A 14,801-nucleotide genomic window follows, 5' to 3' on the forward strand; every position below is an offset into this window, starting at 1 on the left:
GAACACCGATAGGAGAAACCGGTCCGGGCGGCCGGGGGCACCCCCGCCAGCGGGGAGGCGGAGGAGGACAGCACCAGAGCCGAAGTTTCCCGCCAGCCTCGGGCCGGGGGCCCCCTCCCGGGTCCCCCCGAGTAACACCTCGCCGTCCCTGAGGAGGGACCCCCCAGCACGGCCGGGGCCCCACCCGAACATTACTTGCCACAGATGCCAGCGGACCGGTCACTATGCCAGTGACCCCCTCTGCCCCATGAACCAGCGACCCGGCACCACTGGGCCTCCGACCCGCCAGTTCGCTGCTGCAGCTCTGGGAGGAGAGGGAGGAGAAGACGTAGAGGTCTACGAGGAAGAACAAATCGAGTATGAACCGGCCGCCATGGCCCTAGCCTGCCTGGGCAATAGAGACATGGTCCCCCAGGCCCCGCTACCGAGTAACACTCGAAAATACCGTCAGTGGGTCCACATCAATGGACGACGGACCGAAGCCCTCCGAGACACGGGAGCCAGTGTGACCGCCGTCCGCTGCCACTTGGTGACCCCCGAACAGATCATCCCGAACGTACGCTGCCCCGTGAGGGCCGCCGACAACTCCGAAACTCTATGCCAGATGGCCCGAATTCCCTTCGAATGGGGGGGGAGTGTCGGGCACCCACAAGGTGACCGTCCGGGACGACGCCCCCGTGGACTGCCTCCTTGGGAACGACCTCGAGAGCTCTCCCTGGGCCCAAGTCGAGCGGAGAGAGCACCTAGGAATGATGGGACTACCAGAGTGGGTCTGTGCGACGACCCGATCTATGACGGCCCGAGCCTCGGCCGCGACCGAGGCCGCCCCGACCGAAGAGCCGGAGTGGCCCGAGCCACCACCCTCGGCCATCCATGAAGAATGCGACTCCGAGACCAGGCCCTCGGAGCCCGAAAACCACCACGAGCTCAGCGACATCCCCGAACTCGCCCAATGGCGCCAAGAGGGTGGTCCCACCCGAGAACAGTTTCGGCAGGAGCAGAAGACCTGCCCTTCCCTCGAGGGGACCCGCCAACAAGCCGCTGCCCAAGCTACCGGGGACACCTCAGGGTCCCACTGGGTCTACTGGGACCACGACCTCCTATATAGTGAACAGAAAATTGCCGAGCTGGGGGCCAGCCGAGTGCTAGTGGTTCCCCTGCGATTCAGAGACTTCCTTTTGAACCTGGCGCACGATGTGCCCCTCGCAGGGCACCTGGGGCAGGACAAAACTTACAGCCGCCTGGTGACCCATTTCTACTGGCCCAAAATGCGCACTGATGTACATAACCACTGCCGCACCTGCCCGACATGCCAAGCCAGCGGAAAGAGCGGGGGGAAGGTGAAGGCCCCGCTCCAACCTTTTCCAGTAGTGACCACCCCCTTCGAGCGAGTGGGAATAGACATTGTGGGGCCCCTGGACCCTCAGACCTCGCAAGGGCACCGCTTCATACTTGTCCTAGTGGACCACGCCACCCGCTATCCTGAGGCCATCCCCCTCAGAACCATCACCGCTCCCGTGGTGGGGCGAGCCTTGATGGGGATCTTCTCCCGAGTAGGATTCCCCCGGGAGGTTGTGAGCGATCGAGGCACGAACTTTATATCTAAATATATGCGGTCCCTGTGGCAACAGTGCGGGGTCACATACAAGTTCACCACCCCGTATCATCCCCAAGGGAATGGACTTGTGGAGCGGTTCAACCGGACACTCAAGGGGATGATACAGGGCCTAGAGGAGCCACTACGACGCAGATGGGACGTCCTGCTGCCCTGCCTCCTGTTTGCCTATCGGGAGGTACCACAGAAATCCCTGGGGTTCAGCCCCTTTGAACTCTTGTACGGACACCCTGTCCGAGGTCCGCTCAGCCTGGTCAAGGAGGGCTGGGAAACCTCCGTCCAAGGCGCACCCCCGGATGTCTACCAATACCTCCTGACCCTCCGGAACCAGACTCGGAAGTTCCGGGCCCTTGCAGAGGCCAACCTGGAGGCCAGTCAGGAGGACATGAAACGCTGGTACGACCAGCACTCCTCCTCCATCGAGTTCGAGCCGGGCCAGCGGGTCTGGGTCATGTCCCCGGTCGAACCCTGTGCCCTCCAGGACAAATGGTCGGGGCCCTTCAAGGTGATCGAGCGCAAGAGCCCCGTCACTTACCTCGTGGATATGGAGTCTCCCCGGAACCCCCTCCGGGTTCTGCACGCCAACCGGCTCAAACCTCATTTTGCCCGCACCGACCTGAGCCTGCTACTCGCTACCGACGATGGGACCGAAGACGACTCCGAGCCCTTGCCCGACCTCCTAAAGTGCACTGAGAAGGAAGGCTCCGTCGAAGGGATCTCTCTCTCCCCCGACCTGACCCCCGCGCAGCGTCGAGCCTGTCAGGAACTGTTGGGACAATTCACAGATCTGTTCTCTCTCACCCCCGGGGTTACCCAATGGTGTGTCCACGATGTCGACACCGGGGACAGTCAGCCAGTACGACACCGGGCCTACCGGGTCCCCGACCGAGTTCGGGCCTGCATCCAGAAGGAAGTTACCAAGATGCTGGCCTTGGGGGTAGTCGAACCCTCCGACAGTCCCTGGGCCAGCCCAGTGGTCCTGGTCCCTAAGGCCGCCGCCCCTGGCACCCCGCCAGAACTCCGGTTTTGCGTCGACTACCGGGGGCTGAATGCCGTTACGAGAACCGATGCACATCCCATCCCCCGGGCCGATGAACTGATCGACCGCCTGGGGGCCGCCAAGTACCTCAGTACCTTCGACCTCACCGCCGGGTATTGGCAGATCGGCCTCACCCCTAGCGCCCAGGAGCGCTCAGCCTTCTCCACACCCGACGGCCACTTCCAGTTCAAGGTGATGCCCTTCGGCATGAAAAACGCCCCGGCCACCTTCCAGAGACTAGTAAACAAAGTACTGGCGGGGCTAGAAGAGTTCAGTGCCGCCTACCTAGACGACATTGCGGTCTACAGCCTCCACTGGGCTGAGCACCTGAAACACCTTTGGGAGGTCCTGACCGCCCTCCGCCGGGCCGGGCTAACTGTGAAGGCCAGCAAGTGCCAGATAGGCCAAGGGTCCGTGACCTATCTGGGACACCAAGTGGGGAGCGGCCGAGTGGCTCCCCTCAAACCCAAGATCGACGCCATCCTAGCCTGGGAACCCCCAGCCAACCAGACCGCCGTCCGAGCCTTCCTGGGGCTCACGGGGTACTATCGGCGTTTTATAAAGAACTATGGGAGCATTGTGGGGCCCCTCACGGAACTGACCTCGAGGAACCGGCCACAGAAAGTGCAGTGGACACCCGCGTGTCAGGTGGCCTTCGAGACCTTGAAAACAGCCATGTGTACCGCCCCTGTGCTCCAGGCCCCCGACTACAGCCGAGAGTTTGTGGTCCAGACCGGCGCCTCGGAACACGGCATCGGGGCGGTCCTATCTCAGATGGACCCCGAGGGGATTGACCATCCAGTCGCCTTCATCAGCCGGCGGCTGCTGGCCAGAGAACAACGATGGAGCACCATCGAGAGAGAGGCCTTCGCCGTCGTGTGGGCCCTCAAGAAACTCAGGCCATACCTCTTCGGCACCCACTTCCGGGTGCAGACGGACCACCGGCCCCTACGGTGGCTGATGCACATGCGTGGCGAAAACCCGAAGCTGCTGCGATGGTCCATCTCCCTCCAAGGGATGGACTTCACTGTGGAGCATCGCCCTGGCAACGACCACGCCAACGCTGATGGCCTGTCCCGATTCTTCCGCCTCGACGAAGAGAGTCCCCAGGACGATGGGTGACTCTCCTCGCCTTCAGCTGGAGGGGACGTGTGTTGGACACGGCCTCGTGGCGTGGGCCTACCCCTCCAACTTGGCGGGCCCCGGACGACATCGGGCCGCCGTCGAGCTGCTGTCGACCCTCCTGACACGAACATTCCCGAACCCGCAAGGAGGGCCGCCCCCTGGCAGCCTACGGCTCTCCCTCTCCCTGGCCCCCGGCGGGCCCTGCTCGCCAACACCGCCGGTCCAGCAACCATGCTGGGCCCCATCTCTGGCCCGACTCCATCTTGGGCCCACCACGTCCCGAGCACGTGGCCGCCGCCACCCTGGCCCCGGCCCCAGCGAAGCCCCGACATCGGGGCACCAAGATCCTCCCAGGTGGTCGAGTGGCCACTTGACAGATCCGAAAGGCGGGAAGTCTCGAGGGCCCTCCAGCCGTCCCCGGACGCCTGGTATCGATCGCCCTCCAGCCTCCCTGGGCGCTGGCTCCACCCCCCTGCTGGGTGTCTGGACACCTTCATCCCGGCCCCTCTGACCCCCAGGCGCGAGGGTCCGGACATCAAAGGACTCCAGTCCTATATCTGGGCCAGCCCTGGATCAGGACGGCAGTTGTATCTGGAGTCGAAGCCCTGCTGACCTCGTCGCGGCTGATCCTGATCCGAACTCTTGCACCTGGAACTATCTTTGAGGCCCTGCTGACGCTGTCGCGGCCTGTCCAAGCTGAACCACCTTCGAGGCCCTGCTGACGCTGTCGCGGCCTGTCCAAGCTGAACTACCTTCGAGGCCCTGCTGACGCTGTCGCGGCCTTTCCAAGCTGAACTACCTTCGAGGCCCTGCTGACGCTGTCGCGGCCTGTCCAAGCTGAACTACCTTTGAGGCCCTGCTGACGCTGTCGCGGCCTGACCAAGCTGAACCATCTTCGAGGCCCTGCTGACGCTGTCGCGGCCTGACCGAGCCACACCATCTTCGAGGCCCTGCTGACGCTGTCGCGGCCTGTCCAAGCTGAACTACCTCCGAGGCCCTGCTGACGCTGTCGCGGCCTGAACCCTTGAACCACTACGCACCAGTGGGTGCCAAGACTGTCCCGCTACCCCCTTTTCCCCCGAGATCAAGACATTCCGGATCCCTCGATCCTTGCCGCTATCCTGCCAAGAACTTGCTTTGAGTACTTATATAAAGATTCTTGTGAACCTCCTTCCTGTGTAGTGTCTATCTGTGAGTAGTGTGATTACCCTGCTGTTACGATTGTAGGAGAGGAGCCTCGCCAAGGAGGCCTCCCTACGGTGCTCGGCCCATTCCATACCGAGAGGTGGGTCTCGGGGCGGACAGTCAGACACCTTCTGTCTCCCCTGGGGTCGCCTTTCCAACAGCGCAGATTTTGGCACGTTATGAAGGGGGGGCGTGGCCTATCCTGGAGGGGGCGTGGCCTGACCAGGCTTCCCCTGGATGGCGTCACTAAGTGTGGCGACCCGCGACAGCGTTCAGATCGGCTGTGCGGGGGGTGTGCTAGCGAGGATGGTGCCAGGTAAGTGAAGTTTAAAAACACAAGAAAATACAATTAAAAAAAAATGCTCGTTGCTCCCGGCTTTCCGCCTCAGGAGTTAGTCTCTATCTGCCAGCGCGCAGATTTTTGCGCGTTAGCAGACTTCAAAGGAAGCCGCTCCCCCGCACCCCTCCGCGCAATGCCAGAGCTTGTGAAGCTTTTGGAGGTTGGCTTTGGCGGTGATGCAGTCCTTGGTAAGGGAGAGGATCAGTTGAGTGTCGTTGGCGTAGGAGATTATGTTGAGGTCGTGCTGTCGGGCGACATGTGCGAGCAGGGCCATGTAAATGTTGAACAGTTAGGGAGGATCCCTGGGGTATGCCGCAGATTATCTTGGAGGCTTTGGATCGGAAAGGGAGGAGGCGGACGCTCTGGGTTCTGCCGAAGAGGAAGGAGGTGGTCCATTCCAGGGCTTTGTCTTGGATCCCTACGGCGTGGAGGCGTGTGTGTAGTGTGCGGTGGCAGACGGTGTCGAAGGCGGCGGAGAGATCCAGGAGGATGAGGGCTGCGGTCTCACTGTTGTCCAGCATGGTCCTGATGTTGTCAGTAGCGGCGATGAGGGCGGTGCTGTGGTTGCTGCAGAACCCTGACTGGGAAGGGTAAATGAATCTGTTTTCTTCGAGGTATCGGGTTAGCTGTCTGCTGACGATCTTGAGGTCTCTAGGGTCTGGCTTGAGTTTTTTGAGTAGAGGGTTGATCTCAGTGTGTTTTCAGCCCTCTGGGAAGGTCGCGGTCTCGAGGGAGAGATTGATGACGTTACGCAGGTGGGGTGCGATGGAGCTGCTGGCTTTGATGAAGATGGGGTGCGGGAATGGTTCTAACGGGGAGCCGGAGTGGACTGTGCTCATGGTCTTGACGGTGTCATCGATGCTCACGCTGGCCCAGGCTAGCAGCGGGTCATGGTCGATGGTGTGCAGAGAGTCTTTTGTGTTGCTGTCTGGGTGATGAAGCTGTCGTGGATGTCTGCTATCTTGCGGTAGAAAAAAGTGGCGAGTGAGTCGCACAGGGCTTGCGACGGCGCTACCACAGCATCACTGAACGCCACATTATCACTCGTTCGCCATCACAACATCACTCAGCCCCACCACAGCATCAATCTGTGCAACCATTCAACAACAACTGGTTCAAATATGTTCTCTCAATGTTTCGAGCTTTATTACAAATGTAACAAAAAGATGTTAATATTTCATTTTTGTTATTGGATTTTCGTCACAATAAAATACACTGAACATAATCTTTACAAAAGTTATTTACAAAAGTTTAAGCTATTGCCATTATAAATTACAATAACTTTTATTTAAGTATTAATTATTTAAAAAAATTAAAAGCCATTGTTATATGTAATATCAATACATGTAAGTCAACTAAATACAACACATATTGCATTACAAATGCTATAGGTGTCACATTTGCGAAAGTTATAACTTTTGGCATTGTAAATGACAAAGCTATTAATTTCGCTACTTTAAAAAAAAAAAACATAAATAAAAAATGTGTCATTTACAATACCAATAGCTCAAACTTTCCTAATGCGAGACCTATTGCATTGCAAATGCTTGTTTTATTCTTCGCATGGTAATCTTTTTCTGTATCTCGACACACCATTTCCATCCTCACCTGCCGTTCGGAAAAAAAACCTAATCATGGAGCCGATGCCCATGTGAATTACCATCAATAGGTGGGATCAATATACCTCTTGACTTGGAGAGTTCTTCGAAGAAAAACAAGTTGCACACGTCTGCGTCCAACACTAGATGGCAGGAGAATGCACAGCATTTGAAAGCTATAGCAGTGCGTGCCACAGACGTATGCTTACAGTTGAAGTAACATTTTCCTTTCCTATGGAATGAACTTGGCTTTTGATATACATTATCTATGCACTGCATTTACAGCAACTGATCGAAAAGGGGTGGAATTATTAACATCTGGATCTTCAAGATAGTGTAATTTATAACTCTTTGCACAAAAAAGATTTCAGTGGTGGTTTGTATTAATTGATTCTACACTGAAATCCAGGTAAAATGTTTAGAATGAGAGGATTAGAATTTGATTATCATTTCGTTTAACAAAATTGTTATGCATTCCTCCGAATAAAAAGAAGCACATCTACACCCTATAGAGAATGTGCATTAAAATGTTGATGTAAATTCACTAGCATATCTATTTTTATTACTTTTTAGAAGATTGACATTGACAAGTTCTTTTAAGAGTTTCTTAGAACTTTTTATGTGCCTTTTCATACTGATGAAGATTGAATATGCTCTTTCTATGTTGCCCATGAGTTTCTTAAGTTTACACTCTTGTCTATCTGTTCTTGTTGCATGTCTTTCTTAAGAAATTATCTCTGTAAAATGGATTTATAGCTGTATTCTTTAAAATTAATCTGTATGAGACTTTATCTTCTTCAGGCAATCAAGAAGAAAAGTACAAACAAGCAGGAGTTGAGCAAATACCTTCGCTACATTGTTTCTCGTATGAAGGAAAGGGTGAGTGTTCACAGCAGGGACTCTTGTCCAAAACATGTCTTAAAATGTACCATTAGTTTTCCTTTGTTTTAATCTAGATTATTGGATTAATTTAACTAACGTGGATTGTGATGAAGAACATGTTGCATGGGAAAATGTTAACATTAATGAAGCCTAGATTCCATTTCAGAGGAAATGTTTCTTGGAAATTGCAATACTCTACACATGTATGGGCTGCAAGTAATGCTGCTCAAAGAATGATCTATGTTGAATATGACAATTGCAAAATGTGGGTAGTTGTGTTTTGGCCTTCTGGAAATTTTCTTTCTGACCATTCTCAGTGTTTTATTTGTTAGTCCTCTATTGCTGAACCATTCAAATTAAACAGGAAAAAAATGATAATTTTTAAGCAATGTAGTGTGAGATTTCAATGCAAAAAGAAAAGTACATAAACTGGAAGAAAATAATATAGTTGGGTGAATACTTTTAGCTGCATATTCCTCACCTTTTGAATATTCCAGTCGCGAAATTGGTAACAGGGTGTATTTACATAGCTCTCTGCGCCAGTTGGGGGACATGGCTCAGTCTTGGAGCTGGAAATGACACCACTGTGATGGACTGGAGCTATAAATTATCTCCCACAGTTGTCCTGGCGTCAGTTCCCTTTTTTCGTGCCGTAAACATAGTTCTGGAGCTTGCTGTCCTTAAATTCTCTCACATTTTCATTATAGTTTTGTCCACCATTTTCTCAGAATTTCTTATTTGAGGTGCAGTGCTGGGATGTCACACCCTAAAAGGTCAACTTTTAAACCCTGCGGGCATTGTGATGGACTAATGTTCATCAAAGACCTTTGCAACATCAGTCTTTAGTGCCTAAGGTTCGATTACAACAGAAACTCATATGAATCATGCAAGTCATGCTGGTTCATGCACTTCAAGGGCTTCAAAGGAAGAGAGGTTACATTTTTTATTGCTCAGGCCTGAATAGATTTCTGTGCCAAGAGGAAGGTCTTAACAAGGTTGAAGTCACCGGAATTACCGTTGTTGAAATCTAGATGCAGCATTAGCATTGACACAACTCCAAGCAGCGCCAGGCGTCAAAAGGTAGGTCTTGAGGCAATCCCATGCACCTCAGGATTCCTTGTTGGAGCTAGAACGAGTCCTTCTAAACCAAGAGGAAAGTCTTTCTGAACACTTTGTTGACCTTTCACAGGGCAGTGGTCCCTCTCTGGAATACCTTTGGCCCCATAGGCTTTCCAGTTGGAGGGCCAAGGGTGGGCTTTACAGTTGCAGCTTTTCCCTCATTTTATACCTCTACCATTCATCTCCCTAGCCCTCACTCTGGCACTGACACCGACGATGAGTTTTGCTGTGGCGCCATGGATAATTCCATCCCACATGGTAATTCAAGGGGGCTCTTCCCCAACTCCAACAGCTAAAACCAATCCGTCATAGGCACCAACCCAAATAACACTGGTGCCGTCTCAGACTCCAGACCCTCTCCCTTTGATGGAGCTATCTGACCCTATCCAGAAGGGATGCACAGCAGCTGGTAGGAAAAAATAAATTAATTTTTTGAAGGGATTCTGATTCTTTTCTAGACCCACAGCAGAACACAGATGATGGAGATGGGCATTCTGTAACTATGGTCTCAGATTTACTCTCTGTAAACCATGCTAGTGGTTTAAACTTCCCCCTGGGTAGGAATTACATTCTCCCACTGGTCTTACACCTCCACTTCTTATCAGCAATAATCCTTACGGCAGCATCTTGACTGAGGTCTTGCACCGCAGATCACAAGCATCGGAACCACGACCTCTGTTTAAAGATGTCATCACAGAACCAGATATGGCAGCTTAGGAGAAACCTGCCCCCGCCGGTAGCCGCATAGTAGCCAGGAGATATAGACTGGCTCCAGTCAAACTGCCCTTTTTGCTAACGCACCCATCTGTGGATAGACTGGTGGTATAGGCGGCCTCCTCTTCCATGCTATCGTCTGCATATTTCAGACCACCTGATTGAATTAAATAACTCAAGAAGTCATTTTCATCAGGCTGTATGTCTTTAAAACCACTCAGTGCTACATGCCTGGTGGTGCATGCCTTTTGGGACATGGCGTGCATTGTAATCCTGAGCTTCCGAAACATCTACAGGCACACTTCACAAATCTGGTGCGGGATGGACAAGCTGAGCCCAGACTGGTCATTCGGTTGAGCTGGACATGGTTGACTCTGTAGTGCGCTGTGGGTTTTTCTGTAGTGCTTAGACGTCACGCCTTGCTGAGAATTTCTTGATTCTCCACCAACGTTCAGGCTACCCTCATGGACTTACCTATGATAGTTCCACTTGTTCTAGTACAAAGCAGATTCGGCCATTGAGCGATTCAAGGAAAGCAGCGCCACTGCTAAGTCCCTAGGTCTCCTGCCTCTTCATTGGGATTATAGGTATTGTGCATGATTCGGTGGACTACCAGGGTCTTTTCCTTTGGGGTCAGCCAGCAAAGCCAGTAATATCTGTAGTAGCAGCAGAACCTGTTATTTTAACAGTAATGGGGCTGCGACAAAGGTAGTAGCCACGCTTTACCTCTCCCTCCTCCTTCCCCAGCCATGACAGGTAAGCAGCTACTTCCCTCTTGACAACAACCTTGATGCCTGTTGGGGGACAGTTAGCCTCCTGCCACAGGCTTGGAAGGCCAAAATGTCAGAACTATTTGTCTTGAAGATTGTGTAAAGGGCTATGCTCTACCCTTCCAACAGGCTTCTCTGCCCATTCCCTCTTGTTTCCTCCCTTCAGTAGACTATCTACATATTCTTCAGCAGGAGCTAGAGCTATTACTCCTGAAACGGGCTGTGGTATTGGTGCAACAGCAGGAATTGGGGCCAGGAGGGCTACGCCTGAAACTACCTGGTCCCCCCAAAAATAGCAGTCTTATTTCCAATCTTTGATCTCAGGGTCTTATACTGGTTTCTGGACATAGAAACGTTCAAGGTGCTGTTCCTGGCTCAGGTGTTGCTAGTGCTGGAAGGAGCAGATTGGTGTCTTGTCGATCTGCAGGACGTGATTAATACATTTGTTGCATAGATGGCGTCACTGCATTTGTATACAGCATGTAGAAACCCAAACTGATTATCACTAGAGGGTGAAAACTATGAAAGGTATAAATGTAGGCTAAAATATATTGGAACAGGTGAAGGCTTTTCCTTAACTAATTGTTGTGTTTGACTTTCATCTAAAATGGTACAACTGCTAAAAACTAACCAATCTTATATCAATCCATGCAAAGGGAGCAGTTAGTAGAATCATACCAGGCTTCTTATCAATGACTGAATAACTATTAAGTTCTCTTGCAGAGGATTTCCATGTATAGTCTTAAGCACTTGAATAGTCCTTCCCATGTGCCAGGACCCCGTAGCACTTCTTAGATATATCTTCTTAAGTGGATATTTTTCACCTTTCTTCAGGAAGGCTTGCAAAGACACTTAAGAGATAGTAAAGACAATAATGCAGCCTAACTAAATAGGCTACAATGGCCACATCTTCATCTTGAAGTGAAAAAGATAGCCAGTATACTATGTTTTGTGCTATTATGTATGGTGTTTAACACACAGAAAACTTCCCTTCACAAAACTCCTTTTTTAATGATAGAGATGAAAGGATATGTCTTAAACTAGACGCTGTGCCTTTAACCTCTTGAATGCTCATGACAAGGTGAGCTCGTCATGAGGCACACTGGAGCTGTGCTCATGACAAGGTGAACTCGTCATGTATAATGGGATTCAATAAATATCAGCACAGGAGGGGAAAAGCCTTAGCAGCCAAGTGGTTAGGAAATCCCCAGAGACCACCAATATTCCATGATGCACAGCCAGTGGCAGTAACTTCAGTTCTTTTTTCTTGCTCCTGCTATCAGGACCCTTGAGCATTGAGCTCTACCATATATATATATTTTTTCATTCAAAATCTCTTCAGAATTTTTACTTCCAAGTGTTTCACTTGACATCTTTGCCTTTTCTCTACCCTTTTCTGTCTTTTCCTGGCAGGGATTACCACAAGTGTCCAGACTGTGGAAGGAAGAAGGCCAAAACTGACCCTCATTGAGTGTGCATTATTTATCTAACTGTTTCTCACGTTCCTGATTCCTGTTCCATCTGTAAAAACGTTTCCAGGCGTACCCTGCGTGACAAGGAGAAAATGTGACATTAAGGAGCAGAAGAACGAAGAAAAGAGCAGGTCCAGTCATAAGGTGGGAGTTCAGGGCGAGGAGAGGGTCAGTCCTCTACCAGGGCCCTACCTTCAGGCACTGGGGGGCACCCCAGCAGAAGAAGGGCTGAAAAACGGCGTTGGTTCCTGTCGACGTTAAGGCTACGACGTCAAGAGAAGTCACAGCTGTGACCTGTTCGCTGTCGACCCATGGTTCTGAGTCAAAACGACATTGACTTTCAACGTCGAGGAGCAGATCTTCGACGGTGGTAGCTACGCCAACGGCGAGAACTCCTCGTTCGGCGTCGAGAAGCCCACTGCAGACGATAACAAGATCACCGTCGAGGACATCGCATCACTCGACGTTGACACATCAATGTCAACACAGCACCGTTGATCGACGTCGCTACGCCACCGTCGATCGGCGTTGAGCCGTCATTCAAAGTTGAGAAAACACTGTTGTTCACGGACTCTGTCGACTTCGAGAACTCTGCAGTTGACATCGAGAGGATGTTCTCGTTCGAGACGATGCTGAAGGTCTCAGTTAACAAGTAGATCGGCGTCTAGGTGGAAAGATGGGTCTCCTGTGGAATCTGCAGCTCCTTGTTTACTTCAGAAGGCTCTGAAAAAGAGGAGACTAATCTACTCTGCGGATTTGGTGTATTACCAAACATACTCTCCATCTAGGACCATATCACCTACTCAGTCTCCTCCTCCTCTTCAAGATGATCAACCTAGGCCACCTACATCACCGCCTCCTCCACCGCCTTCTTAGCCTACTACACCTCGTCCTCTGCCTCCTCCCACACCACGAAGGCCAAGGTCTAAGTCTCACACGAGGGATCGTTATCGCAGCCATAGACGTTCCTCTATTCATTCCCATGACATCACGGTGGAAGATCTTGTTCTAGACACACATGGGGCACTTCCTCTACAAGTTCAGGAAGATATTCTCCTACTTTATCTCACTCTCCTCCTCAAAGGATTTCACCTGTTGATGATATTTCTACCTTTCAAGAACTTTTGGTGCGAGGGGCTTCCATATTGAACATTTGTTAGAAAGGCGGTCCCGGGGGAGGCAGAAGATGTCTGACTGACCACCCCTAGGTCCACCCCTCCGTCGAGAAGTAGCCGAGCGTTAGCGAGAGGCCTCCTGGGTGAGGGCCCTCTCCTAGGTTCGTACAGCAGAGTAATCGCACCACTACAAATGGACACCACACAGGAGGATAAGTTCTTTAGGCTTTTATCAAGAATAAAAGGTTGTTTGTCTTCAGCGATAGGTACAGGCAGATCGAGGGATCTGCAAAGTCTCGTAAATAGGGGATAGGGTAGCGGGATAGTCTTTGTCCTTAGGACGGAAGGGATACCCTGCGCACAGCTCTCAATCCTCGAGCCGGGGGGTTCCGAGAGGATGGGCCGCGGCAGCGCCAGCAGGCTCAACAGATGGTTCAGCTGAGATAGACCGCGGCAGCGCCAGCAGGCTCCAAAGATGGTTCCGCTAAGATGGACCGCGGCAGCGCCAGCAGGCTCCAAAGGTGGTTCAGCTAAGATGGACCGCGGCAGCGCCAGCAGGCTCCAAAGATGGTTCAGCTAGGGTGGACCGCGGCAGCGCCAGCAGGCTCCAAAGGTGGTTCAGCTAAGATGGACCGCGGCAGCGCCAGCAGGCTCCAAAGATGGTTCAGCTAAGATGGACCGCGGCAGCGCCAGCAGGCTCCAAAGATGGTTGTAGGTTTCAGGGAAAAGGAGTTCGTCTCGGGGTCAGCCGCGTCAGCGTCAGCAGGGCTCTCGACTCCAGGATACAACTGACGTCCTACTCCAGGGCTGGCCCAGATATAGGACTGGAGTCCTTTGATGTCCGGACCCTCTCGCCTGGGGGTCAGAGGGGCCGGGATGTTGGTGTCCAGACACCCAGCAGGGGGGTGGAGCCAGCGCCCAGGGAGGCCGGAGGGCGATCGATACCAGGCGTCCGGGGACGACTGGAGGGCCATCGAAACTCCCCTCCTCTTGGATCTGTTGAGTGGCCACTCTACCACCTGGGGGGATCTTGGTGCCTCGGTGTCGGGGCTTCGCTGGGGCCTTGGCCGGGGCCGTGGCCACGTGCTCGGGACGTGGTGGTCCAAGATGGAGTCGGACGAGGCCTCGTGCCCTTAACGTGATGGGCCCAGGATGGAGCCGGGCCGTTAGGGTTGGGGATGTGCTGGGTCCGCCATGTTCCAGGGGAGGAGAGCGATGGTGTGTCAGGGGGATTGCTCTCGCTGGTAGTTCGCGCAAGGTCGGGCCGAGGGGCGCCCGGGGTCTGATGGAGGGCCGTTGTCGTTCTGGGCCCGCCATGCGGGGAGGGTTAGGACCACGCTGTGGGGCCGGGTCCAACACGCGTCCCCCCCAGCTGAAGGCAGGGGAGAGTCACCCATCTTCTTGGGGGGTCTCCTCGCCGAGGCGGGAAAAACCGGGACAGGCCATCAGCATTGGGGTGGTCGTTGCCAGGGCGATGCTCCACAGTGAAGTCCATCCCTTGGAGGGAGATGGACCATCGCAGTAGCTTCGGGTTCTCGCCCCGCATCTGCATCAGCCACCGCAGAGGCCGGTGGTCGGTCTGCACCCGGAAGTGGGTGCCGAAGAGGTAGGGCCTGAGTTTCTTTAAGGCCCACACGACGGCGAAGGCTTCCCTCTCAATGGTGCTCCATCGTTGCTCCCTAGCCAGCAGGCGCCGACTGATGAAGGCTACGGGACGGTTGATTCCGTCAGGGTTCACTTGTGAGAGGACCGCCCCAATGCCGTGTTCGGAGGCGTCTGTCTGGACCACAAACTCTCGGCTGTAGTCGGGGGCCTGGAGCGGTGCAC

General features: G+C 53.0%; 1 protein-coding gene across 4 annotated transcripts in view; it reads left to right on the forward strand.

The window, feature by feature from the left end:
• The window catches only part of ZMYND11 (zinc finger MYND-type containing 11), an 836,880-nt gene that overhangs the window by 318,230 nt on the left and 503,849 nt on the right, over window positions 1–14,801 (forward strand). For all 4 annotated transcript variants that reach the window (XM_078663281.1, XM_078663280.1, XM_078663283.1 and 1 more), the window contains one exon: window positions 7,704–7,781. In XM_078663281.1, the coding sequence (XP_078519407.1) occupies window positions 7,704–7,781 (78 nt within the window). The remainder of the gene's footprint in view (window positions 1–7,703; window positions 7,782–14,801) is intronic.

The sequence above is a fragment of the Lissotriton helveticus genome, chromosome 10 (genome assembly GCF_964261635.1).
Source record: "Lissotriton helveticus chromosome 10, aLisHel1.1, whole genome shotgun sequence".
NCBI classification, from domain to species: domain Eukaryota; kingdom Metazoa; phylum Chordata; class Amphibia; order Caudata; family Salamandridae; genus Lissotriton; species Lissotriton helveticus.